The sequence below is a fragment of the Loxodonta africana genome, chromosome 25 (genome assembly GCF_030014295.1).
Source record: "Loxodonta africana isolate mLoxAfr1 chromosome 25, mLoxAfr1.hap2, whole genome shotgun sequence".
Classification (NCBI taxonomy): Eukaryota; Metazoa; Chordata; class Mammalia; order Proboscidea; family Elephantidae; genus Loxodonta; species Loxodonta africana.
The window spans coordinates 38,250,625-38,277,356 of NC_087366.1; the positions used below are offsets into that span (position 1 = coordinate 38,250,625).

At 41.4% G+C, this 26,732-nt stretch overlaps 1 protein-coding gene across 6 annotated transcripts in view; it reads left to right on the forward strand.

The window, feature by feature from the left end:
- Positions 1-13,143: 13,143 nt before the first annotated feature.
- Positions 13,144-26,732, forward strand: part of MTR (5-methyltetrahydrofolate-homocysteine methyltransferase) — a 141,504-nt gene continuing 127,915 nt past the window's right edge. For 5 of the 6 annotated variants that reach the window (XR_010319420.1, XR_010319421.1, XM_064276710.1 and 2 more), the window contains exons 1-2: positions 13,144-13,445; positions 13,552-13,681. Coding sequence is in view for 4 of the 6 variants with exons in the window: in XM_064276710.1 (XP_064132780.1) it covers positions 13,648-13,681 (34 nt within the window). In the remaining 2 variants the exon portion in view is untranslated. The other variant, XM_023549307.2, reaches the window with a different exon arrangement.

Sequence of the window (26,732 nt, forward strand, 5' to 3'; positions counted from 1 at the left end):
TCTTGCTTTGTTTTTTGGATTTCCCTGTCTGGGTTGACTTCTGGTTGCTCTGCCCAGTGTTCTAGTCTTGGGTCGATACCTGATATTATTGATTTTCTAACCAAAGAACTCCCTTTAGTATTTCTTATAGTTTTGGTTTGGTTTTTATGAATTCTCTAAAATTGTGTTTATCTGGAAATGTCTTAATTTCACCTTCATATTTAAGAGACAGTTTTGCTGGGTATATGATTCTTGGTAGGCTATTTTTTTCCTTCAATTTTTTAAATACGTCATCCCATTGCCTTCTTGCCTCCATGGTTTCCGCTGAGTAGTCCGAGCACATTCTTATTGGCTCTCCTTTGTAGGTGACTTTTTGTTTCCCCTCACTGCTCTTATAATTCTCCCTTTATCTTTGGTTTTGGCAAGTTTGATTATAATATGTCTTGGTGTCTTTCTTTTAAGATCTACCTTATGTGGATTTCGATGAGCATCTGGGATGGATATCATCTCATCTTTCACAATATCAGGGAAGTTTTCTGCCAACAAATCTTCAACAATTCTCTCTGTATTTTCTGTTAAGCCTCCCTGTTCTGGTACTCCGATCACTGGTAGGTTATTTCTCTTGATAGAGTCCCACATGATTCTTAATGTTTCTTCATTTTTTTAAATTCTTTTATCTGATTTCTCTTCAAACATATTAGTGCCAAGTGATTTATCTTCGAGTTCAGAAATTCTAGCTTCTACTTGCTCAGTTCTGCTCTTCTGACTTTGACTGAGTTGTCTAATTCTGTAATTTTATTGTTAATCTTCTGAATTTCTGATTGCTGTCTTCTATGGATTTTTCCAGCTTATTAAACTTTTCATTATGTTCCTGAATAATCTTTCTAATTTCTTCAATTGCTTTACCTGTGTGTTCCTTGGCTTGTTCTGCATATTCCCTCATCTCCTTCCTGATGTCTTAAAGGGTTCTGTATATTAAACTTTTATATTCTGCATCTGGTAATTCCAGGAATGCACTTCCATCTAGAAGATCCCTGGGTTCTTTGTTTTGAGAGCCTGTTGAGGTGATCACGGTCTGTTTCTTCATGTGATTTGATATTGACTGTTGTCTCCGAGCCATCTACAAGTTATTGTATTAGTTTATGCTTGCTTACTGTGTCATAGCTGCTTGCTTTGTTTTGTTTTGGTATACCCCTATGGGTTGCCTGAGTGAGCTAGCTTGATTATCTTCGCCTTTGGCACTCTGGTGACCTGTCCCCAGCTGGCTAGAGCTGTTATAAGGTACATCACTCTAGGAGTCCATACAGTTTTCTTATATGAATTCAGCTCAGGTGTCCCGGTAGCTGATATCAAGTGTGTGGTACAGTCTCTGTCCTGCAGTCTTAGAGGGGCAGGGGTGATTGGCATATATATCCATATCTGATTTTAGCAGGGGGTCACACTCTGAACAAGGCAGGGGGCTGAGAACCGACCCTCAAGTGTCTCTGAAGAAAACGCATCTCTGTTCTCTGCATGTGCTGGTGGGTGGGTTCTGCAGAGGGACCATGGGCACCCAAAGTTTTTGGTTGTAAGGACTGGGCGGTACCAGTTATCTTGGACCCCTGTCGCGGGTGGCTGGGTGACCTGAGTGGAGCTACCAGTCCTTAGGTCCCTGATGTGGGTAGGTGAGGACCTTGTTTAACAGGCAAAGCAATGCCAAACATCAAACACCCCCCTGTCTACTGCACAGCTGAAATGGTTGGAGTCTCCCAACAAGGGCCTATTCTCCCGAAATAGGCCCACACAGGTCCATGCAGAAGTGAAAGGTGCTCAAGGTCCATGTATGGTTCATGCCTGGACAGGAGCTGCTTCTGTCCTGAGCTCCCCTGGTTAATGGAGCTAGAAAATTATGTTTTCCCCCCAGTTGCAAATTTTTTCCTTCCCCAAGGCCGGGAGGATGGCTCTAAGTGCTCACCAGGGTCTATGTCAAGCCCAGGGATTCAGCTACTGAAGCCAGTTTTTGGTGGGGGGCACAGTAAAATATACGCAAGTACTTAGCTTTTGCCAAGAGTGCCGTTCTCCTCAGGTTCCGGAGGTGTGAGTGGGCTGTGTGGCTAGGTGCTTCTCCCTGAGGAAACTATGGCTGAATGCTAGGACCAGCCCGCCGCTGGTGCCGCCACCACTCCAGGAATGGTGCCTGAGGGCTCCCTGCGATTCAGGTCCAGTAACTCCTCTCCACTTCTGAACGGTCTCTTTGTTCTCCTCCCCTCAGTCCGTTGACTAAGCTTGCCTTTGATGCTCAGGGCTCCCAGCTTATCATAAATACACTCGTTTCACTTTTTGGGTCTTTGCTGTAAAGAGGGCTCGCCAGAAGTGTCTGTCTATTCTGCCATCTTGGCTCCACCTCCTTTTATTCTTTTTTGATGTGTGCATTTACTGCTATAAATTGACCTCTGAGCACTGCTTTAGCTGTGTGTCCAAAGGTTCTGATAGAAGTGTTTTCATCCTCATTGGTTTCTATGAATTTATTCCATCCTTAATTTCTTTGATAACCCAGGCATTTTTGAGCAAGGTATTGTCCAGTTTCAAAGCGTTTGATTTCTTTTCCCTGCTTTTTCAGATGATTTCTACTTTTATGACTTTATGGTCAGAGAATATACTTCGCAATATTTTGATGTTTTGGATTCTTTTAAGGGTTGCTTTATGACCTAATACATGGTCTAGTCTAGAGAATGTTCCATGTGCATTGGAAAAAAATGTATACTTGCTGTTGTTGGGTGCAGTGTTCTATATATATATCTATAAGATCAAGTTGGTTGATTGTGGCATTTAGATCTTCTGCGCCTTTATTGAGCTTCTTTCTGGATGTTCCGTCCTTCATTGAAAGTGGTGTGTTGAAGTCTCCTGCTATTATTGTGGAGCTGCCTATCTCGCTTTTCAATGCTGTCAGGGTTTGTTTTATGTGTCTTGAAGCACTGTCGTTGAGTGCATAAATATTAATTATTATGTCATGTCCTTCCTTATCCTCTGTGGTGGATTTTACTTTAAAGTCTATTTTGTCAGAAATTAATATTGCCACTCCTGCTCTTTTTTGATTGTTGTTTGCTTGATATATTTTTTCCATCCTTTGAGTTTTAGTTTATTTGTGTTTTTAAGTCTAAGGTGTGTCTCTTGTAGGCAGCATATGAACAGATTGTATTTTTTATCCATTCTGCCACTCTGTGATTCTTTATTGGTGCAATTAGTCCATGTATATTCACTGTAATTACGGACAGGTATGAGTTTAGTGCTGTCATTTTGATGTCTTTTTTGTATGTTGTTGACAGTTTCTTTTTCCCACTCAATTTTTTGTGCTGAGTAGTTTTTCTTTATATATTGTCTTTTCCTTTTTTTCACTGTTGTTGAATTTGTTTTTCTCGTAGTGTATTTTGATGCATAGTATTCTTAGTCTACTTTTTGGTTGCCTTAATATTTATTCCTGTTTTTATAAGTTTAAACCAAACTTGTATTTCTTTATTTGCCCTGAGTTTCTGTCCATAAGAAAGATCTATGCCTACATTTTTTGGTTGCTCTTCAGTGATTTAATGTTGTCGTCTTTTATATCATGACATCTCTGTTTCCGTTTTGAGCATTTTTTTTTTTTTAATCTTGACTTTTTTCTGTGATTTTCCTATCTGGGTTGATATTTGGTTGCTCTGTCCTGTTTTCTAGTCTTGGCCTGATATCTGATGTTATTGATTTTCTAACCAGAGAATGCCCTTTAGTATTTCTTGTAGTTTTGGTTTGGTTTTTGCAAATTCCCTAAACTTCTCTTTATCTGTAAATGTCTTAATTTCACCTTCATATTTGAGAAACAGCTTTCCTGGATACGTGATTCTTGGCTGGCAATTTTTTTCCTTCAATGCTTTATATATGTCATCCCATTGGCTTCTTGCCAGCATGGTTTCTGCCGAGTAGTCTGAGCTTATTCTTATTGACTCTCCTGTGTAGGTAACTTTTTGTTTATCCCTAGCTGCTCTTAAAATTCTTTTACTTTGGTTTTGGCAAGTTTGAATATAATATGTTGTGGTAACTTTCTTTTGGGATCTACCTTATGTGGAGCTCAATAAGCATCCTGGATAGATATCTTCTCATCTTTCATTAAAACAGGGAAGTTTTCTGCCAACAAATCTTCAACAATTCCCTCTGTATTTTCTGTTATGGTACTCCAGTTGCTTGTAAATTATTTCTTTTGATAAAACCCCAAATGATTCTTAGGGTTTCTTCATTTTTTAAAATTCTTTTATCTGATTTTTATTCAAATATATTGGTGCCAAGTATTTTATCTTCAATCTCATTAATTCTGACTTCCATTTCCTCAATTCTGATCCTCTTTCTATTGAGTTGTCTAATTCTGTAATTTTATTGTTAATCTGAATTTATGATTGCTGTCTATGAATTACTGCAGCACATTAAATTTTTCATTATGCTCTTGAATAACCTTCTTAATTTCCTCTACTGCTTTATCTGTGTGTTCCTTGGCTTGTTCTGCATTTTGCCTGATCCCTTCCTGATCTCTTGAAGAGTTCTGTAAATTAATCTTTTGTATTCTGCCTCTGGTAATCCCAGGAATACCTCTTCATCTGGACAATTCCTTGACTTTGTTTCGAGAGCTTGTTGAAGTGACCATGGTCTGCTTCTTTATGTGATTTGATATTGACTATTGTCTCCAAGTCATCTATCATTTATTGCTTTAATTCATTTTATGTTTGCTTACTATATCCTAGCTTCTTGCTTTGTTTTGTTTTGATAGCCCAAATAGGCTGCTTGAGTGAGCTAGCTTGATTATTTGCCCTTTTGACGCTCTAACATCCTGTCACCAGATGGCTAGAGCTGATACCAGGTATTTGAGCCTAGGATTCCATTCACTTTTCTTGTATGGATTCAGTTCAGGTTTCCAGGTACTTGGTTATCAAGTGTATGGTGCAGGCTCTTACAGTCTTACAAGTGCAGGGATGATTGGTGTAGGCACAGGTATCTGGTTGCATTAGGGGGTCACACTCCGAGCAAGGCAGGGGGCAGACAACTGTCCCCTGAGTGTCTGTGAGGAAAGCATGTCCCTGTTCCCTAGAGTACACAGGTGGGTGGGTTCTGCAGCCGGACCATAAGCACCCAATGCTTTTGCTTGTAAGGACTGGGAGGCACCACTTATCCCTGGACCCCTGTCATGGGCAGCTAGGTGGCATGGGTGGAGCCACCAGTCCTTTAGCCCCTGATGTGGGTAGGTGAGGACCCTGTTTAATAGGCAGGGTGGTGTCAAACATCAAAAACCCACCTCTTCACCCCACACCTGAAACCGTAGAAGTCAGATCTCAGGCACATATACCCTGTTGCAGTCTTCCAACACGGGACTAAGCTCCTGAAATGGGCCCACACAGGCCCATGCAGGGGTGAAAGGCATTCAAAGTCCGTGGACCATTTGTGCCTGGACAGGAGGCACTTCTGCTCTGAATTCCTAGCTTAGGGGAGCCGGAAGACTATCTTTTCCCCAGTTGTTAATTTATTCCTTCTCCCAGGCAGGGAGAATAGTTCAGAACATGCAGCAGGATCTATCTCAGGCCCAGGGAAATCGACAGCCACTGAAGCCAGTTTGGGGTTTAGGGGTGCAGTTAATTAGACACACATACTTATCTTTTGCTGAGAGTGGTGTTCTTCGCTGATTCTGGAGGCTTGAGTAGACTCTATGGCTTGCTGTCTCTCCCTGAGGAACCTGCACCCCGAACGCCACCAGCCCCGCTGTGGTCGCACCAGGGGATCATGCCTGAGGGGCTCTGGTTCCTGTCCAGTCAGGTATGGTAACTCCTTGCTGCTTCTGAACCGTCTCTCCCTCTTTGCCGCTCAGTCTGATTTCTTAACTTTGCCTTTCATGTTTAGGGCTCCAAACTTATCATATATATAATTGCTTAACTTGTTTTTTCAGATGTTTATTGTAAGAGGGATCACTGGAAGCGTCTGACTACTCCAACACCTTGGCCTCGCCTCCCTTCCGTCTTCTTTTGATGCTTCCTGCATCATTCAATGTTTTGCCCGTAGAATCTTTCAAAATTGGAACTCAAGTCCTGAATTTTTTCTTCAGTTCTTTCAGCTTGAGAAATGCCAAGCAAGTTTTCCCCTTTTGGTTCTCTAACTCCAGGTCTTTGCACATGCCATTATAATATTTTACTTTGTCTTCTTGAACTGCCCTTTGAAGTCCTCTGTTCAGCTCTTTTACGTCATCATTTTTTCCATTAGCATTAGCTACTCTATGGTCAAGAGCAAATTTCAGAGTCTCTTCTGACATCCATTTTCGTCTTTTTAATGACCTTTTGCTTATTGCATGTATTATGTCATTCCACAACTTGTCTGGTTTTCGGTCGTTAGCGTTCAATATGTGAAATCTATTTTAGACATGGTCTCTAAATTCAGGTGGGATACACTCAAGGTCATATTTTGGCTCCTGTGGACTTGTTCTAATTTTCTTCAGTTTCAACCTGAACTTGCATATGAGCAATTGATGGTCTGTTCTGCAGCTGGCCCCTACGCTTGTATTGACTGATGATGATGAGGCTAGAAGATGGAATTCAGGGCACCAGCTCCAAGAAAGTCTTTCTCTCTCTGTTAGCTCTGGGAAAAGGTCGTTGTCATCAATCTTCCCCTGGTCTAGGAGCTTCTCAGTGCAGGGACCCAAGGTCCAAAGACATGCTCCCCTCCTGGCTCTTTTTGCTTGGTGATAATGAGGTTCCTATCTCTCTCCTTGCTTCTCTTTATCTTTTGTAAGACAAAAGGTGGTACAGGCCACACCTTAGGGAAACTCCTCTTACATCCCATCAGGGCTATGGTCTGAGTAAGGATGTTGTATCTCATCCTAATCCTCTTTAACATCATCTAATCTTGCCTCATTAACAGCAGTGTCATAGTTAACTAGTGCTGCTCTAAGTGAAATACTACAAGTGCATGGCTTTAACAAACAGAAGTTTATACTCTCACAGTCTAGTAGGCTAGAAGTCTGAATTCAGGGTGTCAGCTCCAGAGACTTTCTCTGTTGGCTCTGGAGGAAAGTGCCTGTCATCAATCATTCCCTGGTCTAGAGCTTCTCTATGCAGGAATCTCAGGTCCAAAGGACATACTGTGCTCTTGGCACTGCTTTCTTGGTAGTATGAGGTCCCTATGTCTCTTTGCTGGCTTCTCTCTTTTATATCTCAAAAGAGATTGGTTTAAGACCCAAGCTAATCTTGTAGATTGAGTCCTGCCTCATTAACATAACTGCTGCTAATCTTGCCTCAGTAACATCATAGAGGTAGGATTTACAACACATAGAAAAATCCCATCAAGTGACAGAATGATGGACAATCACACAGTACTGGGAATCATGGACTAGCCAAGTTGATAGATATTTTGGGGGGACACAATTCAATCCATTAACAGTCAGAGATTAGGATTTGCAACATATAGGAAAATTACATCATATCACAAAATGTTGGACAACCACACAATACTGGGAATCATGGCCTATTCATGTTGACACACGTTTTTGGGTGACACAATTAAACCCACAACACCCCCCTTCTCTGAGTGTTTTATGGGGTCTGCTGTGAAAGTTGAGCTGGTAGTGTTCATTGGATACTGTCCAAAAAATTGTGACTGACAGATTTTCCAATCATTTATTCCTGAAAACATTATTTACTGAGTCGCCATAGTGTGCCAGGTACTCAGTGTTGCTGTATATATAGCAGTGACCAAGATAAAAAGGTCCCCATCCTCACAGAGCCCAGGAAGGTCTTGCATGAATAATCCAGGGATGATGTTTGGTTATCTTCTTTAAACATTAAGTTTTTATCTTTCCCAAACAAGCCAAGTAGGGATAGCCCCATTTAAAATGTATAATACATCTACTTCACACTTAATGACTGTCTCATTATCTGACATTTTGCATTTACAATAAAAGCAAAAAATCTACTATCTCACTATTTTGCTCATTAACTATGTATGTCTGGGAGTAACAAACGCTGAGGTTTGAGCCAAGAGTAACATTAGCTGTGATGGTTAAGGTTATGTGTCAGTTTGGCTGGGTCATGTTTCTCAGTGGTTTGGCAGTTAGGTAATGATGCAATTTGGCAGCTGTGTAATGATGTAGTCATACTCCATTTTGTGATCTGATGTGGTCATCCTCCATTTTCAGATAATGCCAATTTTCACATAATGTCCTGTTTTTTGGAACCTAATCATATCAGTAAGTGAGGAGACGGTGTACTTAAGTTCCAGGGAAAATTAAAATGGCATTTTCTTCAAAATCAAAATGCACCAACATTTACAAACTCATGTTATACTATAAATAGAGGCCAGTGAACCTGAGCAATACTTTAAATGGTAAGCAATTTGGTGTCTGTTTTTCTGGGGAGATGGTTCTTTCATCAGCTTTTTGAAAGGAAGTGTATATAGCATAGTGGTTAAGAGCATAAATTTTGAAACCAGTTTTCCTAGGTTTAAGTCCCAGTTGTACCATCCATTAAAAGCGTGACCTTGGTCAAGTTATTTATCTTCTCTTTACCTTAGTTTTCTCACCAGTAAAACAAGGATAATAGCACCTAGCTAATATAGTTCCTTCTCCATAGCACTCATCCTCACTTTACAATGATATATTTGATTATTAGCTCTCTTCCCTTTAGTCTGCAGGCCCTGGGTGGGTCTGTTTGTCTCATTATTTTAGCCCCAGGGTCTGGCGGTAGTGTCAATAAATATATGTTACATAAATAACCCATCGAACAATTCGTAAGAACTCCATTGCTGTCAAATCGATTCTGAGTCATAGCGACCCTCTACAACACAGCAGAATTGCCCCATGGGGTTTCCAAGGAGCAGATGGTGGATTCAAAAGGTTAGCAGCGTGAGCTCTTAACCACTTTGCCACCAGGGCTCCAAAATTCACAGGATTTAAAAAATTTGATCTTTAAACACCAGTATTCCAAGAGCTCGTATCTTTTTTAATGACAAAACAAAAGGATCCCTAGGATTTAACTCGATTATCTTTATTGGACCTCAACTTCCTGGCAGGCCAGAAAACAATGCTAGGTAGTTAACTTAATACTTTTAAATCATCCCTATTTTAAAATTTGTCCTTTAAAAACAAACAAAAGGAAAATACTATCTTAGTCTAGATTGCTGAATGTTCTAAGCATTGAATATTAGCTGATTTCTTTTGGTAGTTAAAAGATAAGAATTTGTTCTCAGCTCTTTTCAATTTAAACATTATTTCCCATTTACCTCCATGCTTATTATATAAATTTCTGTGTCTTAAAGATAAGACTCTAAAAGCTGTCAGATCACTTCCGTCTCCTGATATATCATTTTTTAAAAAGTTATCAAATTTAGCTCAGTTCACAATCCTAAGCTGCATAAGTACCGTATTTTTGTCTGTTAAAAATATTTGACTGTACTCTTAGGCAAAACCAAGAACAAAACAGATTAACAAAACCAAATCAAAACAAAAAGTCAAACCCTCCACACCTTATTTGGATTTTCTGAAGAAGTTTTTTTTTTTTAAATAAATGCTTGCTTTTATTAAAAAAAAGTCCTCCCCCCACCCCCCACCCCCCCATGTCCACTTATTTTGTCTTCCTGAATACTGATATTTTCAGTGTTTGGGAAGAAGTTTTTGCTTACTTAACCTCTCATTTACTGTGTTGGGCTCTAGTATTGGGCCACCTGGGTTTCCACTCCACAGCCCCCAGGTTGTTTGAGACTTTGGGCACATTCTTCTTCCTGATGTCTTCAAGCCTCAATTTCTACAGCTCTAAAATAGGGACCAATATGAGTGGTAGCTCATACAGTGACGATTAAATTAGCATTTAAGTAAATTAAATAAGAGTTTAAGATTAAGCAAAAGCTTAAAATCTCAATACATAGGCAGTATTATTATCCCATTAGATAAAAGCTTTTTCTGCATTTATTTTAGTCAAGTTATGTCTAAATTCAAAGAGCTGGCATAACTAGCTGGGTAAAAGATTAACTATCCTTTGATAATTAACAATGCTTTTGGAGTCAGTGGAGCAGGTGGCACAAAACGAACCAATTGATAGTCCCCAGGTGTCAGGTCTTACAGGGAGATGGTAATTCTCTCAGTGTAGTGGGGTAAAGGGGTGAGTGAGGCATTCTCAGGGCTAGTGGTTATGATAATAAACACAGATTTCTGTTCCGTGTCCATATCTTACAGACTCAGTAAATTCAGCTCATTGAGCACAACCCATCTGGGTAATAACAATGGTTGCTGACCTATGTGACTCTGGGGGGGCGCTCTAAATCTTGAGATTATGAAAGGATGTGAGGAGGTAGTAGGCTTCACCTCCGGGGTCTGTCAGGGTGGCCATTAGCTTTCCCCAGGAAAGCCCTGACTTTGCCAACTGTGAACCCTACTACCTCCTCACATCCTTTCATAATCTCAAGATTTAGCGTGCCCCCCCAGAGTCACATAGGTCAACAACCATTATTACTGCTCTAGACCTGGTCCTCGTTTTGCATTCTCAAGACCCTAACTGACACAAAGAGTGGCCTAATGGGTTTGACACACATTACCGAGCCCACAGAACAATGCAAGCTGGAATGTTGATTTACAGGTGCACAGTGAATTGGATATTTAGGTTCACATTGTTCTATGAAGGTAAATTCACTAAGAAAGAAACCCAAGTATAACCAAAGGATTGTTTGCAGTCTGAAATCTAAACAATGGGTTTAGGCTGAATGAGCTCAGTGAAGCAGGGAGGGACTGGAAGTCACCAAAATAAGACAGGATGATCTCTTCCACAGGGATGCCAGGTCCCACCCCACCTACAGGTCTAAGCGTCCTTGGAACTTTACTTTGCCTGAAATTTTAGCACTAAGAATGCACTGCCCCTCAGGGACTATTCCTTTAGTCTTATTTGTTAACCTTTTGTGACTGCAAGAAAATACAGAATTTGGCCAATGTTACCTAGGAGAATAAACTTCTAAAGACTAGCTAAAAACAGAGACTGACACAATTCCTGGAGTGTCTGCTGTGAGAATGCAAGGAGAGAGATGGCAGATAACTAGGTGCCTGAAAAATCATTTTGCAAGAAACGGATGAATAAACTTTGTGGGACAGCTGATAATTCAAACACTAGTCCTTAATATCTTAACAAAGCGTTCAGCTATTCAGGGACATGGCACCCCTGCCAACGTGCCAAGCTTTCCTTTGTTCCATTCTCATCTCAGCCACTCCCCCCCACCTCAGTGCAGCTATCTTTGTAAAGATGGTATACACCCCATGATCATAATTTTTTAGATTTTTAAAATTGAGGTATAATTACATATAGTTCAATGAGGATGGCAAATTTATAGAGCCCCCACACACCCTGGCACACTTTTTAACTTAGTAAACTGCATTACTTGATCTCAATTTTTTTTTCCCCCTAGTCTCATCTGCTTTTCTCCTCATCTACTATGCTCAGCCTTACCTAAAACCAAAAAAAACCCAAACCCATTGCCGTCAATTCCGACACATACCGACCCTATAGGACAGAGTAGAACTGCACCGTAGCGTTTCCAAGGAGCGCCTGGCGGATTCTAACTGCCACCCTCTCAGCCTTGCATACCCGTCCTTTATTTTTAAAATTCTCTAAAATGCTGTGTTCAATCCACAGAGTTTCTCCTGACTGGAATGGCTTTAGGTGGCCCACACTTATTTTTCCTTCAGGACCCAATTAATAAGTCGTCTTTTTTTTGAAGTGTTCCCCAAATACTATTTAGAGTATTTATCTCCTCTGAGCATCCGTGGTTCTTCTGGCACACTGTATTGTGGTTCTCTTCTCCTGGTCAATTATTAGACTACGTTAAGAGTTGCACCTCCAAGGAGCTAGGAACGTGTTGTAGCTTGTCTGTTTTTGCATTCCAAGTGTGACTGACACATAGTAGGTGCTCAATAAATGCTTCTGTCCATAAGTGACAATAAACAGCCACACATGTAATTCAGAGTTTTCACAGCAGTTCATATGATCTCACTTAATCCAAAAAAAAAAAAAAAAAACCTATTGCAGTTGAATCAATTCCAACTCAAAGTGACCCCTGCCCCACAGGGTTTCCAAGGCTGAAGTCTTCACAGAAGCATACTGTCACATCTTTCTCCCCCAGAGCGGCTGGTCGGTTCCAACAGCCCACCGAGAGCTTTAACCACTGTGCCACCAGGGCTCCTCTAATCCCTGCTACTCATTGCCACAGACCTGATTCTGATTCATTGCGACTCCACAGGGCAAAGCAGAACTGCCCCACAGGGTTTCCAAGGCCGCTGTGAGTTGGAATCCACTACACGGTAACGGTTATTTTTGGTTTAATCTTCACAGAAGTCGACCGCCTAATCCCTACTAAAGGCAAACGAAAACCAAACGCATTGCAGGCCAGTTGATTCTGACTCATGGCGAGACCCTATAGGATAGAACAGAGCCGCTCCACAGTTTCCAAGGAGTGGCTGGTGGATTCCAACTGCCAAGCTTTGGTTAGCAGCCCTATCACTTAACACTGCGCCACCAGGGCTCCATAATCCCTACTAAATATTATACAGTGCTATCGAGTCGTTTCCGACTCATAGCGACCCTACTACAACCTTATTAAACAGTAATATTATCACCTCATTGTTTCCTGGAAACCCTGGTGGCACAGTGGTTAAGTGCTAGGGCTGCCAACCAAAGGTTCAACAGTTCGAATTCACCAGGCGCTCCTGTAAACTCTATGGGGCAGTTCTACTCTGTCCTACAGGGTCGCCATGAGTCGGAATCGACTCGACGGCACTGGGTTTGGTTTTTATCATTTCCTGTTCATAGAGTGTAAAGTGGAAATGAAGGAGATCAAGTATCTTCCCCAGGGCCAGTCAACAATAAAACGGAATTACTGTCTGGTCTTCTGACTCCAGGTTCTTATCTTTCGACACCACACAATTCGCGGAAACTAGCGCAAGGATTTTTAACTTGAAAGGCCACGCAGCAGCCCCACTTCCGGATACGCACGCAGAGATACGCAAAGCCTGGGCGGGGACCTGGGATCCCGGACTACGTCTCCCAGAGAGCTTTGGGGTTAAGCTTTAGGTGACTGGTTAAGATCAACAGCCTGTAAAGCTGAGGCAACTCGGACGGACCAATCACAGGTCATCAGAGGCGGGCTCTCTGGAGTCGAGGATAGATTGGGCTCAGAAACGAAGAGCATTCCAAGCTGTCTCAAACCGCTAAGGACAGAGGATCGAGACCCGGCGCCCCGGAGGCTACGTCGTCGTACTCTTCGGGTCCACACCTCGGCCCTTCCAGCGACTCTGGCTGTGGCCGCGCGCGCCTGCCTACCGGCCGACGCCGAGCACAGGCTGGTGACCAGAGGCACGTGGGCAGCCAACTGTCGTGGCAGAGCGCGCGCCTGTCACCCAGCGCCGAGCGCTCCAGCCTCGCGGGAGGCGGCCACGCGGCATCTTGGTCCTGGTGAGGCCCGGGGCGGGTGGGCTGTCTGGCAGCGGAGGCCCCTCCGAGCCCCTCGCTTCCTCCGGGCCTCCGGGAGGCGTCAAAAAGGCCCTACGCTTCTTTGCAGAGTCGCCCGGGGCTGGCCCGCCCCGCTCTTGGCCGTCGCCTGTGGAGATCGCGTCTTCCCTGCAGCGCCCCCAGCCTGAGGAGGAGATTTGGCGGCATGTGCCCCGCGCTGCAAGAGCGGCAGCCACCTGGTAACGCTGCGTCCCGAGCCCCGCGGTGCCGTTGCTTGTGCACTGATTCCTGCGCGACCTTGTAGTCCGTTGGGATAGTCTCCTCAAGACCAGGAGATGCCCGTTCAGGTGTCCCTGAGTTCGGCGGCCTTGCGGTCGCAGCTTTGGAGCTTTGGGGGAGAACCCTGAGGCCCCACGGTTTTGTTCCATTCTTTCCCTGATCAACGCTCCCTCCTCCCCAGGCAAACAGACCGGCAAAACTCGGGAAGCACCTTCTCCCTCGCACACTCGAAATACAGGCTTTATATCCGAGTAACTCCAATTTTACCGTTAGACGTGCTGTAGGTTGCATATTCCTGGGCCCTGTGGGCTTTCTGCATGATTTAACGTTCTTAGTTAATATTTATTGAGCCCTTACCGTGCTCAGCCAAAGTAAGTTCGAGTGCTGAGAGACAGATGAATTCAGAGAACTACCTAAACTTAGATCCTAGGCGGTGCAGTGGTTAAGACCTTGGCTGCTAACCAGAAGGTTGGAAGTTCAAATCCACCAGTCGCTCTTTGAAACCCTATGGGGGCAGTTCTACTCCCTATGAGTCGGCAATGAGTTTGGTTTGGTTATGTGATCCTGCATTGAACTTTTATTTTTCACGGGAGGAGTTAGAGCAGCAGTTCCTGCAATCTCCATCGGGCATAGATTCACTGAGGGGTTTGTTAAAATAGCTGATGAGCAGGTCCCATTTGAGTCAAACACTGAATCGGGATGAGGAGTAGTAATCTTCTGAACTGATTCTGATGTTGATGGCTCTAAGGTCAGCCTTGGGAAAACCTAGTTTAGCCCAAGAGCTCAATATAATTTCATGGTGCTTTATCATGAGCTCTGGGTTTCCAGTGCTATCCCTGATTATAATTTGTGGGCAATACACAAAAACATGTGAGGTGTGAGGTAGGGGATGTGGCAAAGACAGAATCAGTGATAGAACAGAACAGTAACTCCTGTGGCAGAAAATGAGAATGTGCTCTAGGAGGGTGGTGAACTCTAAATTCATTAAGCGGCTTGGAGAAAAACTATTCGAGGTTGGCTGGTGACTCTGTTGTTTTTAGGATTTTGATAAATGGGACTGGGAGAGTTGTTTTTGGAACCAGTGGAACTGTGATTGAGAAACCTTTTATCACTGTTGTTATCACATAAGACTTATCTCTGTAGTTGTATCTGACCTTCTCTTAGTCATTACTTCTTTCCTCATCCTCCCAATTTAATTTCTTCTTCATCTGAATGTAGGTATTGTTATAAGCAGCAAAATGCCTCCAAAGATTTAGAAGCTTTGAATAGTGAGTGAGCTTATTACAGAAAGTGAGAGGAAACCTCTTAAATGTTTGGATCTAGCCCAGTCTCCTCACCCCTACAGTTGAGCATCAAGTCAAGTTTAACCAAGTATAGGGTCCCTTTAATGCACTCTGAGCTGGGCCCTTGGGCCTAGAAAAGACTTTAGATTTACCTCTGCTTCTCTCTGTGGGGGTAACCCATGTGTTGGGTGTGTTGGAATTAGAATCATGTTTTAACATCCTAAATATATTTCAAAAATGAAATAATGCACAAGCAAAGAGATGCCTATAAAGTATAGTAAGTTGGTGTAAACTAGAAGTTAGAGATTCAAAAACAAATTTGAGAAGTATCTTGCAAAGGATTTTTAGGTCAGTAGTACATGATGTCGCCATGAGTCAGGATCTGTAACGGTGCTAAATGTAGTGAAGGCACCGCCCTGCTGAGGAAGCCTTGGGATCATTCAGTTATAATGTAGAAGGTAAAGATGTCTTTCCTTACTGTATGTGTTCCCATGTTTTTGTTAGGTGCCGTTGAGTGCGTTCTGACTTACAGTGACCCTAGGTACAGCAGAATGAAACACTGCCCCGTCCTGCACCATCCTTCACAATCATTGCTGTGCTTGAGCCCATTGTTGTTGCCACATCATCAGTCCATCTTATTGAGAGTCTTCGTCTTTTTTTGATGACCCTCTACCAGGCATGGTGCCCTTCTCCAGGGAATGCCCCCTTCTGATAACATGTCCAAAGTATGTGAGATGAAGTCTCACCATCCTTGCTTCTAAGAAGCAATCTGGCTGTACTTCTTCCAAAACAGATTTGTTCATTCTTCTATTCTTCTGGTAGTCTATGGTATATTCTGTATTCTTCACCAACACCATAATTCAAAGGCATCGATTCCCATGTAGTGCAGTGGAAATGGAAGCCCCAAGTAAATCAGACCTGTATGGGGTCATTATTTCTTCAGAGGACATGTCTTCCTGAAACTGTAACTTATTACTTAAATCCACATATTAGGGGTTTATTGGCTTATGCCTTCATCTTATCATTCTTTATATAGTTCTTTAAGGTGGTGATATCTGACTTATCCACCTTAACATCTAATTGTATTTTAACCAGTTAATCACGTGTTTGCTTATTCTTTGGGACACTTGCTGTAAATAAAAATATCATCAGCTAGAAGATAAAATGTTAACAATGGAAACATCACTCCTAATAAACAAAATACATTGGCTAGATCAACTCAAACTGGGGACAACACTGATTTTGGGGCTCACTAGCCAATAATATTCCTTGGTACTCTCCTCTGGACTGCAGTTTTATATATGTATGTTAAGCATAAAAATATTTCTGATACAGTGTTAAAACTGGCCTGTTAAATGGGGAAACTGTAAAACTATACATTCCTGTATCTACTGTGAAAGATATCAGGAAGAACCTGCTCTATTCAGAACCTGACTAGTTAGGAGTACAATGTACAGAATGTTCTGGACTGAAAGACCTGAACACTGACAAATAGAAGGGATTATTTTGTTGTTCTTCACGGAAGAGTAACATTTCAGTGAATGCCCACTCTGCCAAGGGAAAAGAGAATTGACAAGGTGACTTACTCTTTTTTTCCCCCTTAAATTTTATTTAGTTAACTGTTGTTGAGAATATACACAGCAAAACATACACCAGTGCAGCTGCTTGTACATGTACAATTCAGTGACATTGATTACATTCTTTGAGTTGTGCAACCATTCTTACTCTCCTTTTCTAAGTTGTTTCTCCCTCATTAGCATAAACTTACTGCCCCCTAAGATTCCTATCTGATCTTTTTGAGTTGCTCTTGTCAAAAAAAAACCAAACCCGTTGCCATGGAGTCGGGTCCAAGTCACAGGGACTCTATAGGACAGAGTAGAGCTGTCCCATAGGGTTTCCAAGGAGCAGCTGGTGGATTCAAACTGCCAACCTTTAGGTTAGCAGACAAGCTCATAACCACTGAGCCACCAGGGGTCCTTTGATCCCATGTAAATAGTTCTTAAAAGAGCATAATGCTCAAGGCAGACTTTTATTTACTAGTTCAGCTAAACTATTGTTTGGTTTTAACACTTTAGGGGAAGTTTTGGTTTAAGGTTTCAAAATTAGGGCAATAGCTTCAGGGGTTCAACCATCTTCCATGGCTCTAGGAAGTCTAGAGTCCATGAGTATTTGAAATTCTGTTCTGCATTTTCCCTGTTTTGACCAGGATTCTTCCATGGAATCTTTGATCACAATGTTCAGTAATGGTAGCCAGGCATCATCCGGTTCTTCTGGTCGCATCCAGTTCTTCTGGTCTCATGGTAAATGAGGCAGTTGTTTGTGGAGGCAATTATCCAGATATTCTGTATCCTCCTCCTATACTTGACTCTCCTTCCTCTGTTGCTGTAGGTAAATAGAGGCCAACTATTGTGCCTTGAATGACCACTTGCCAAGGTGACTTAATCTTATGAAAAGGGCAATGGTAATTTGAAGCCAGTGAAAGATAACCCACTATTGGAAAAGCTGGAGGAATGTATAAGAACTGTGGACACTTACAGAAACAGATCTTACGACTCTAAAATGGAAATTGCCTACATTATTCCCTATGGGATAAATAACACGGGTAATGTGGAAGCAGTGGATTTTTTTAAGGGCCAGAGTGCAGAGGATGGAGTTTTCATGTTCAATCCCTGCAATTTACCACTCTAATTTATTTTATGTATTCTCTTTTATCTCTACTCTCCATTCACGATTCTGTTCTTATAGGCAAACTATTTCCTGGTTTATGTCTCTTTGTAGACTCTGTAGTCTGAGTATGTATGTACATTTTATTGACATAAATGGTCTCTTGGTAGTGAACTGTTTCTAACTTTTTCACTCAGTATCATATCCTGAAGATCCAGTTGTATTGCTGTGGTATATCTGGTTATCACTACGTAGTATTTTACAGTGAGCATCCAACCCATTTTTCAAGGTTACCTCCAACTTGCTACTAGTACAGATATCCTCATATGCGTTCTCCTTGGACATGTATGTGAAACTTTCTCTGGAAAATATACCCAGGAGTGAGATTGCTGGGTTTCATGCACACTTAATTTTACTCAATCTTGCTAGACTGTTCTCCAGAATAGCTGTACCCATCTACATTCCAAGAAGCATAGAGGGTTTAGGTTTTCTTTGGCATTATCTAATCTTCTGTAGGCTCGCTATGAGTCAGAATCAGCTCTACGGGAATGGGTTTAACGGGTTTAATCTTCTAATTATTATCCGTGGTGGTGCCGTAGTTAAGAGCTACGACAGGCTATAGCTGCTAACCAAATGGACGGTCCTGTCCCTGGAGAAGGACATCATGCTTGGTAGAGTAGAAGGTCATCGAAAAAGAGGAAGATCCTCAATGAGATGGATTGACACAGTGGCTGCAACAATGGGCTCAAGCATAACAATGACCGTGAGGATGGTGCAGGACCCGGCAGTGTTTTTTGTCCTGTTGTACATAGGGTCGCTGTGGGTCAGAACCGACTTGATGCCACCTAACAACAACACAACATGATTTATTACTACCTTCATTCAATAGAAATTCTTAGTTTTTAATGTAATCAAATTTACTTTTTTCTTTTCTAAACATTATAGGTTGGGCTTTATGAGTCTTAAGTCCTCCATTCTAAATCATAAAGATGTTCTATATTTTACTGATTTTTAAAAAAATATAATATGGTTTTATAGTATATCTTAATATCCATTGGGATAAATAACCTCCTTTTCTACATTTTTCAGAGTTAATTTAGCTCTTTCTGATTTAATCCTGCACATAAATTATAGGTTTGTCAGCTTCTAAAAAAAATCAGATGTTTGGAGTTTTAAAAAACCTTTTATCTTTTACTTACATGGTGACTCAACAAACAAGAACCCAGACTTTGTATGTATGCATATGGGTGTGTGTGCGCGTGCGCACGCATGCGTGTGTGTTGGGGGGTTTGTTTTGTGGGAAATGGCAAACTGTATTAAAGATTGGAGACAAAAGTTGAAACTTCCAGAATGAAAAGTGAATGTGGTAGGGCCCCTGTGGAAAAGTGCTAGAGTAGTTTTATTTGCATATGTAACCAGGAGGAGGGGTGGAGGTGCAGTGACGTTGGGTTTGCAGTGAGCCTGGGAACACCAAACAGTAGGGACAAATTACTTTGAGAAAAAGCACATGAGGAAAACTGGGAACCTGCACAGAGGTAGAATACTGGATGAGGTGGACCATGGTGGGAGAAGGTATGGAATTTCTTTGTTGATTTCTCCTTTCTCCTTCTTGGCCTTTCAACATGTGTGCAAGTGCCCCTTGGAGGAAAGGGAAGAGAAAAAAAAAAAAAGATATATGTAAATAATATGTTACTGAAAACTCTTTTGCTGACTCCAAAGAACATATTTCATTGTCTGTAGAAAAGATTGCATATTTTTTTCTAGACTGTTTAAATACCTTTCTTATTAAATTCTACTTGCATGCCCTGTTCCCCTCTCACACCCCAGTCCTGTGGTTCAGTCACACACCTAAGCTCCCCTGATCTCATTTCAGTTTGGATTGCAGCTACACCCTTTTAAGAAGAAAGGAATTCAGCTGGGCATATATCATGTTTTTAGTCCTCTCTTCACATTCCCCATTTGAAACTATCTCCATTTTTTTTTTAATTTTGTTATTGTTGTGATGAATATACACAGCAAAACATACACCACATCATTAGTTTCTACATGTATAATGCAAGTAACATTGATTACATTCTTCCAATTGTGTAACCATTTTCACCCTCCTTTTATGAGTTAACATAAACTCACTTCCCTCAAGGTTCCTATCTAATCTTTTGAATACTGTTGTCAATTTGATCCCATGAAGAAGAGCATAATGCTCATGAAGACATTTTTTTATAATTAAGCTAAACTATTTTTTATTAGCTTAATTATAAAAAAAATGTGTTTTTATTGTTTAGTTTTAAGAAGACTTCAGGGGATATATTTGGTTTAAGGTTTAAAGATTATCTCAGGACAATAGTTTCAGGGGTTCATTCAGCTGCCATACCTCCAGAAAATCTGGATTCTGTGAAAATTTGAAATTCTGTTCTGTATTTTCCCTGTTTTGATCAGGATTTTTCTATGGAATCTTTGATCAAAATGGCCAGTAATGATGGCCAGGCACCATCAGCTCTTCTAGTCACCTGGCAAAGGAGACAGTTGTTTGTGGAGGCAATTAGCCACACATTCCATATCCTCCAATCCCTGACTCTCCTTCCTCTGTTGTTCCAGGCCAATAGAGACCAATTGTTGTGCCTTGGATAGCCATTTGCAAGCTTTTAAGACCCCAGGCACTACACAATGAATTAGGAGGTAGAACAGAAGCACTAAACATGTAATCAGGCCAGTTAACTGGGATGTCCCATGAAACCATGACTGTAACCCTCCAAATCAAGAAACCAATTCCCATGAGGTTTTTGGTTGTACATAAGCCGCCTCAGCAGCTACTTGTTTTTTGTTTTTGCTGTTGGTATAAATATATCTATCATACAACTTTTGCCAATTCAGTTTTTTACAGGTGTACAATTTATTGATAGCAATTAAAATAATTGGCTGTGCAACTTTACCCTTAATCAATTCAATTTTTCCGTCACCGTTAACTCCCCTTTCCTTCCCTTCCCTCCTACCTCCCGCCCCTGGTAACCACTAATAAACTTCGGTCTCTATATACTTGCCTTTTCTTGTCTTTTTATGTAAGTGAGGTCATACGATATTTGTCCTTTTGTGATTGACTTACATCAGTCAGCGTGTTTTTAAGCTCCATGTTGTGGCATGTATCAAGCCTTCATTTCTCCTACTGGTGAGTAGTATTCCATTTTATATATGTACCGTATTTTGTTTATCCATTCATCTGTTGATGGGCATTTAGGTTGTTTCCACCTTTTGGCTATTGTGAATAGTGCTGCAGTGAACGTTGTATAAGTCTCTGTTTAAGTCTCTGCTTTCAAGTCTTTTGGCTATATACCTAGAAGTGGAATTGCTGGATCATATGGTAGTTCTATTTTTAGTTTTTTGAGGAACTGCCACACTTTTCCACAATGTCTGTACCATTTTGCATTTCCCACAAGCAATGGGTAAGGGTTCCCATTTCCCCACATCCTTGCCAATATTTGTTATCATCCCCCTTTTTTTTTTTTCAATCTTAGCCATCCTAAACCAAACCAAATTCGTTGCCATTGAGTCGATTCCAACCCGCAGTGACCCTATGGGACAGAGTAGAACTGCCCCATAAAGTTTCCAAAGAGCAGCTGGTAGATTCGAACTGCCAGCCTTTTTGGTTAGCAGCAGAGCTCTTAACCACTGTACCTCCAGGGCTCCAAGCCGTCCTCACCCAAAGTGAAATGGTATCTCATTGTGATTTTGATCTGCATCTCTTTGATTGCTAATGACATTGAGCACGTTTTCATGTGTTTTGTGGCCATTCAGATGTCCTCTGGTGAAATACCTGTTCAGGTCTTTTGCTTATTTTATGATTGGGTCATTTGTCTTTTTGATGTTAAGTTGTCAAAGTTTTATATGTTTTCGTTTTTTTTTGTTGTTGTTGTTATTAGATTCTTGTCGGATATATGGTTTCTGAAATACTCTCCCAGTTGGTAGCCTGTCTTTTCACTTTTTTGGTCAAGTTTTTTTTTTTTTTTTTATCAACTTTTATTGAGCTTCAAGTGAACGTTTACAAATCAAGTCAGTCTGTCACATATAAGTTTATATACATCTTACTCCTTATTCCCACTTGCTCTCCCCCTAATGAGTCAGCCCTTCCAGTCTCTCCTTCCGTGACAATTTTGCCAGCTTCCAACTCTCTCTATCCTCCCATCCCCCCTCCAGACAGGAGATGCCAACACAGTCTCAAGTGTCCACCTGATATAATTAGCTCACTCTTCTTCAGCATCTCTCTCCTACCCACTGTCCAGTCCCTTTCATGTCTGATGAGTTGTCTTCGGGAATGGTTCCTGTCCTGTGCCAACAGAAGGTCTGGGGACCATGCCCGCCGGGATTCCTCTAGTCACAGTCAGACCATTAAGTATGGTATTTTTATGAGAATTTGGGGTCTGCATCCCACTGATCTCCTGCTCCCTCAGGGGTTCTCTGTTGTGCTCCCTGTCAGGGCAGTCATCGATTGTGGCCGGGCACCAACTAGTTTTTCTGGTCTCAGGATGATGTAGGTCTCTGGTTCATGTGGCCCTTTCTGTCTCTTGGGCTCTTAGTTGTCGTGTGACCTTGGTGTTCTTCATTCTCCTTTGCTCCAGGTGGGTTGAGACCAATTGCTGCATCTTAGATGGCCGCTTGTTAGCATTTAAGACCCCAGACGCCACATTTCAAAGTGGGATGCAGAATGTTTCATAACAGAATTATTTTGCCAGTTGACTTAGAAATCCCCTTAGAGCATGGTTCCCAAACCCCCGCCCTTGCTCCGCTGACCTTTGAAGCATTCATTTTATCCCGGAAACTTCTTTGCTTTTGGTCCAGTCCAATTGGGCTGACCTTCCATGTATTGAGTGTTGTCCTTCTCCTCACCTAAAGCAGTTCTTATCTACTAATTAATCAGTAAAAAACCCTCTCCCTCCCTCCCTCCCTGCCCCCCTCGTAACCACAAAAGTATGTGTTCTTCTCAGTTTTTACTATTTCTCATGATCTTATAATAGTGGTCTTATACAATATTTGTCCTTTTGCCTCTGACTGATTTGGTCAAGTTTTTTAATGACCAAGAGTTTAATTTTTATAAGGTCTCATTTATTTATCTTGTCTTTTGCTGTTTGTCCTTTTATTATATTAGATAATCCATTGTTAAAAGCTAGGCCTGACAGCATTGCCCCTGCTTTTTCTTCTAAGAATTTTATGGATTTAGTTTGCATGTTTAGCTCCTTGATCCATTTCGAATTTGTTTTTGTGTATGGTGTGAGGCATGGATTCTATTTCATTTTCCTGCATGTGGAAATGCAATTTTCCCAACATTTATTGAAGACACTCTTCTTTCCTCATCGACTAGACTTAGCACCCGTGTCAAAAATCAGGTGACCATGGATGTGGGTGTTTATTTCTGGATTCTGAATTCTATTCCATTGGTCTGTGCATCTATACCAACCAGTACCAGGCTGTTTTGATTACTGTAGCTGTATGAAAAAGAACAAACCAAACCCATTACCATTGAGTTGATTTCAACTTATAGCGACCCTGTAGGACACAGTAGAACTGCCCCATAGGGTTTCCAAGGAGCAGCTCGTGGATTCGAACTGCTGAGCTTTTAGTTTGAGGCTGTAGCTCTCAACCACTGTGCTACCGGCGCACCGGGTAGCTGTATGTATGTTTTAAAATCATTAAGTATGAGTCCTCTTACCTTGGTCTTCTCTTTTAACATTGCTTTAGCTGTTCAGGGCCTCTCGCCATTCCACATAAATTTGGAGATTGGTTTTTCTATTTCTGTGAAGAAGGCTGTTGGACTTTTGATCAGGATTGCATTGAATTTATAGATAACTTTGGGTGAATTGACATCTTAACAATGTTAAGTCTTCTAACCCAAGAACATGGAACATCTTTCCATTTTTTTAAGTCTTCTTTAATCTTTTTCAACAGCATTTTATTGTTTTCATTGAATAATTGTTACCTTTCTGCCAGACTGATGTTCATTTCCAAACCTGCAACAGGATTGGTTTGCTTTATACCGCCTCCTCAACATGAACCAGGCTGAGAGCTTCAGGCTTTGCCTGACTTTTTTCACAGCCCACCAGACTTTGTAGCATATAGAACACAGCCTTTCGGATGTCAGTTCTGCCTCCATTTTTTATTATGTGATAATAACTACATAACAGCAGTAATTAACATTTATTGGTGTTTACTACATATCAAGCATATGTATTTCATTTCACGGCTTGTGTGATTTGAGAGGCCCAGCTCCACAGATTCTGTGATGTAGGTGGGGATGCTCTTTCCCCATTTTGCCGATAAGTCTTGTCCAGAGTCCCATGGCTGCTTAGGGTAGCTGGGACTAAAACCCAGATTTCTTGATTTTTCTGACCCTGCCATCAGGGGTTTAATCATTTTAAACTCTTGATGTTAGCTGGTAGGGCAGCCACGTCATTGTTGTTGTTAGGTGCCCTCGAGTCAGTTCTGACTCATAGTGATCCAATGTACAACAGAACGAAACACCGCGCCATCCTCACAATTGTTGCTATGCTTGAGCCCATTGTTGTGGTTACTGTGTTAATCCATCTCATTGAGGGTCTTCCTCTTTTTCTCTGACCCTCTACCTTACCAAGCATGATGTCCTTCTCCAGGGACTGATCCCTCCTGACTACATGTCCAAAGTATGTGAGACGCAGTCACACCACCTTCCAAGGAGCATTCTGGTTGTACTTCTTCCAAGACAGATTTGTTCATTCTTTTCGCAGTCCATGGTATAGTCAATATTCTTCGCCAGCACCACAATTCAAAGGCATCAATTCTTCAGTCTTCCTTGTTCATTGTCTGGCTTTCACATGCATGTGATGTGATTGAAAACACCATGGCTTGGGTCAGGTTCACCTTAGTCCTCAAAGGTGACATCTTTGCTTTTTAACACTTTAAAGAGATCTCTTGCAGCTGATTTGCCCAATGCAATGTGTCTTTTGATTTTTCCACTGGTGCTTCCAAGGGTGTTTATTGTGGATCCAAGTATAGTGAAATCCTTGATAACCTCAGTCTTTTCTCTGTTTATCGTAATGTTGCTTATCAGCCCAGTTGTGAGGATTTTTGTTTTCTTTATGTTGAGGTGTAATCCATACTGAAGGCCGTGGTCTTTGATCTTCATCTGTAAGTGCTTTAAGTCCTCTTCACTTTCAGCAAACAGGGTTGTGTCATCTGCATAATGCAGGTTCTTAATGAGTCTTCCTCCAATCCTGATGCCCCATTCTTCATATATTCCAGCTTCTCAGATTATTTGTTCAGCATGCAGATTGAATAGGTATGGTGAAAGGATACAACCCTGACGCACACCTTTCCTGACTTTAAACCAGGCAGTATCCCCTTGTTCTGTTTGAACGACTGCTTCTCGTTCCATGTCCAGATTCCTCATGAGCACAATTAAGTGTTCTGGAATTCTCATTCTCCACGATGTTATCCATAATTTGTTATGATCCACACAGTTGAATGCCTTTGCACAGTCAATAAAACACAGGTAAACATCTTTCTGATATTCTCAGCTTTCAGCCATGATCCATCTGACATCAGCAATGATATTCCTGGTTCCACATCCTCTTCTAAATCCGGCTTGAATTTCTGGCAGTTACCTGTTGATATACTGCTGCAGCTGCTTTTGAATGATCTTCAGCAAAATTTTGCTTCCACATGATGTTAATGATACTGTTCGATAATTTCCACATTCAGTTGGATCACCTTTCTTGGAAATAGGCAGAAATATGGATCTCTTCCAGTCGGTTGGCCAGGTAGCTCTTTTCCAAATTTCTTGGCTTAGATGAGTGAGCACTTCCAGTGCTACATCCGTTTGTTGAAACATCTCACTTGGGATTCAGTCACGTCATGGGGTGTCCGAATTAATGCCACACCTGACTATATAGCTTAAAATGTCTAGACCATTGTCCGATGCTGAGCTGAGTAGTCTTTATGCGACTCATTAAGCCCTACTACCTTTTCTCCACATTTCCTGAGAAGTGACTTTTTTTTTCCGTTTTGGTATTTGAAATAACACTGGCAGCAGGTTGCATCTTAATTTTGTTCCTTTTTTAGGAAGTGTTTTTTCCCACCTGCAAGCTCGATAAACAGAATTAACCAGTGAGATGCCTTTGAAAAGGAATAGTATACCCTGAAAGAAACATAATATCCTTTGGGAAGGAGAAAAGTTATTGGCAAATTTCCTTTGCAAGTTACTTGAGTAGACTTCTTGATTCTTACTTGGAATAATTCAGTCAAAATAACTCCATGGCCACTATTTAAACTCCAGTTTATATACTGTGTACCTGGTACTGTGCGTGGTAAGACAAGTCAGGGTTATTAATTTGCATCCAATATTTAGATATATTCATTACTGGCTTACATGACCTTTGCCTCTTATTTTTCATCTTCTTCCATTTTTTTGCCATCTCAGTTAAGGATATATTTATTGAATACTTAGGTGCCAGGCACTGTCCTTAGTATTGCTGGGGGTAGAGATGAGTTGATCTGGACATATTCTCTTCCTCTTCCCTCTCAGGGAGCAAGAAGCAAATGCTGACTAGATAGATTAGCGTCACTGTGGTTTGTTTTGAGTAACTTTATTAACTTGGTAGGTGGTAGGGAGCTGTTGGAGGTATTAGAGCAGGGGAAGCAACTGATTTAAAATTGCTCTGTAGGAACATTAGTCTGGGAGTGTTACACAGGATGGATTGGAACACAGGATAAACTGTTGACATGGTGATCTGTTACCTTTGTAGCACCCTTGATAGTTTACAATGGAATTTTACGTTTATGATCTCATTTAACCTGTAAAACAACCCAGTAAGTAGAGCAAGTAGTAGTAGTCTTATTTTACACGGATGCGAACAAATTTATGATGGCTTGTATGTGTGGTGAGGGCTTGAAGAAAGGAGTTAGCTCTGAGAATGGAAGGTGGAACATTTTGAGATTGACTCTATAGGAGTTGGGATCTGAGTAAATGTTGGGAATTAGGGAGAATAAGGAGTCAGATACTGCTAAGGTATAAGGAGAGAATAAGGAGTCAGCTATACTGAGG